General features: G+C 35.5%; 1 protein-coding gene across 1 annotated transcript; it reads left to right on the top strand.

The window, feature by feature from the left end:
* The first annotated feature begins 249 nt into the window (after positions 1-249).
* LOC109194736 (trace amine-associated receptor 1-like) lies at positions 250-1520 on the top strand. The gene has a single exon (XM_019345492.2). It carries the CDS (start codon positions 276-278, stop codon positions 1224-1226), a length of 951 nt encoding a protein of 316 aa, XP_019201037.1. The 5' UTR covers positions 250-275; the 3' UTR covers positions 1227-1520.
* Positions 1521-2020: the final 500 nt, after the last annotated feature.

The following is a 2020-nucleotide window of genomic DNA, read 5'->3' as shown; positions in this document are numbered from 1 at the left end:
AGTATAGTGATCTATTACTAAATAAGAGAGAAAAGAATGAACACAATGCAGTTTTTGTTGTTGTTGGGTTCCTTTGGCCAAAATGTGTTTCTTTATAAAATGTAATTATTAGGGTTAGGGATAAGGTTTGCTTGTGGCTGCACATGTAATACATGCTCTACCAAATAGCTGTTTTATTTATTTTTTCTGTTTTTATTTCACAGCTCTGTATTGTAGCTAAGACCTAGAACTTGCATTAACTTGTGTATTAATTTCTACTGTATTTATTTGATAACATGCATCCCTGCTATGAATCAGAAAATGCCACTTATACTTTTACAAACAACCCTTCCATTGCCTGTGTTATATTGTATATTTTCCTTGGTTCATTGTCTGTTGTCACAATATTCGGAAACCTTCTTGTAACAATTGCCATAATTTACTTCAAACAGCTTCACACGCCTACTAACTACCTCATCCTGTCTCTGGCTGTGGCTGACCTGCTTGTAGGAGTTTTAGTTTTCCCTTTCAGCATGGCCTTCACTGTTACTTTGTGTCTGGATCATGAAGATTTATTTTGCAAAATACGCGATAGCTTTGATGTGTCACTATGCACATCTTCTATTCTAAACTTGTGCTGCATTTCCATAGAGAGATATTATGCAGTTTGTCAGCCTCTGAATTACAGATCAAAAATAAATACTCAAGTTACAATGTTTATGATACTGGTGAGCTGGGGCATTTCTGTATTAATTGGAATTTGCATTATAATTGCAGGATTCAGCCAAGGTATGTGTGAAGAAGTGTGCTCTGTTGATGTTGTAATTGCAAACACTATGGGACCTGTTTTCTCATTTTACCTTCCAGCAATCATTATGCTTTGTATATACCTAAAGATTTTCCTTGTTGCACAGAAACAAGTAAGCACCATCCAAAATGCAATCTGTACAAAATCTGGAGCAACTATTAGTAAGCTAGAAAGAAAGGCCACAAAAACGCTGTCTATTGTCATGGGAGTGTTTCTTTTATGTTTGAGTCCTTACTTTATTTGTGTTGTCTTTCAGCCTTTAGCTCATAATCCCCCACCGATTCCTGTGATTGAAACACTTAACTGGCTTACGTTGTCAAATTCAATGTTAAATCCATTAATTTATGCTTTCTTTTATAGCTGGTTTAGGTCAGCTTACAGATTGATTGTTTCTGGAACAATACTTCATTGTAATTTGGCTAACTCAAAATTGTTTTAATTTTAACAGCCATGAATGTGTATATGTGTGTAATAGCCATGAACGTGTGCATATGTGTAACAACCATGAATCTGTATATGTGCATCCAGGGACTAATTCAGACTACTCTGGACTTTATCTTCAACATCAGCTAAAGTTTCTCCGTCAGCCCTTGGCACTTCTCTATTTGTCTCAAGGTCTTTCCTTCAGACATTGCTGTACACTGGGATCATCTTACTTCTTCTGCTCCTTGTCTGATTGGTTGACCAGCAGCTGCTTGTTTGTTTGGAACTTGAAGTCTCAACCACATTAAAGAGTGAATCCCATCTGGAGTTGAGGATGTCTAATTCATATACAGCATGAATGTTCTTGTACTTTTTACTCCATTCCTACAATCTTCTACATTCTAATCATATGCATAACTCTTCATTTTATCTTCAACAATGTATAAATATATTATGCTTTTCAGGAGACATATGGCCCTAAACGTCACTGGTGGGGTTTTTTTGGTGTTGTAATACTATTAGAATTTTGTCCCTAGATTGACTGACTGCTAAATAAGATTTAGACAAAGATTCCAAATATTGATATATTACTGGACTTTTAATCTTTTAATGCAGTCATGAAGGAAAACTTAATCTGTACATAAATATAAAAGATATTTAAAAATCTACACTTTCTTAATACATTTATACTGAATTACACAACGGTTTAGGCTCATATAATCCATTCTGTTCTCTAATTCATTGTCACAGGGAGGCAGGAGCCTGTAGAGGTACTATGTGTCATGTCTGTGTAGGCAGGCAGGAAGAGAG

Source organism: Oreochromis niloticus, linkage group LG15 (genome assembly GCF_001858045.2).
Source record: "Oreochromis niloticus isolate F11D_XX linkage group LG15, O_niloticus_UMD_NMBU, whole genome shotgun sequence".
Taxonomy (NCBI): domain Eukaryota; kingdom Metazoa; phylum Chordata; class Actinopteri; order Cichliformes; family Cichlidae; genus Oreochromis; species Oreochromis niloticus.
This window is presented reverse-complemented; position numbering and strand designations above follow the sequence as displayed.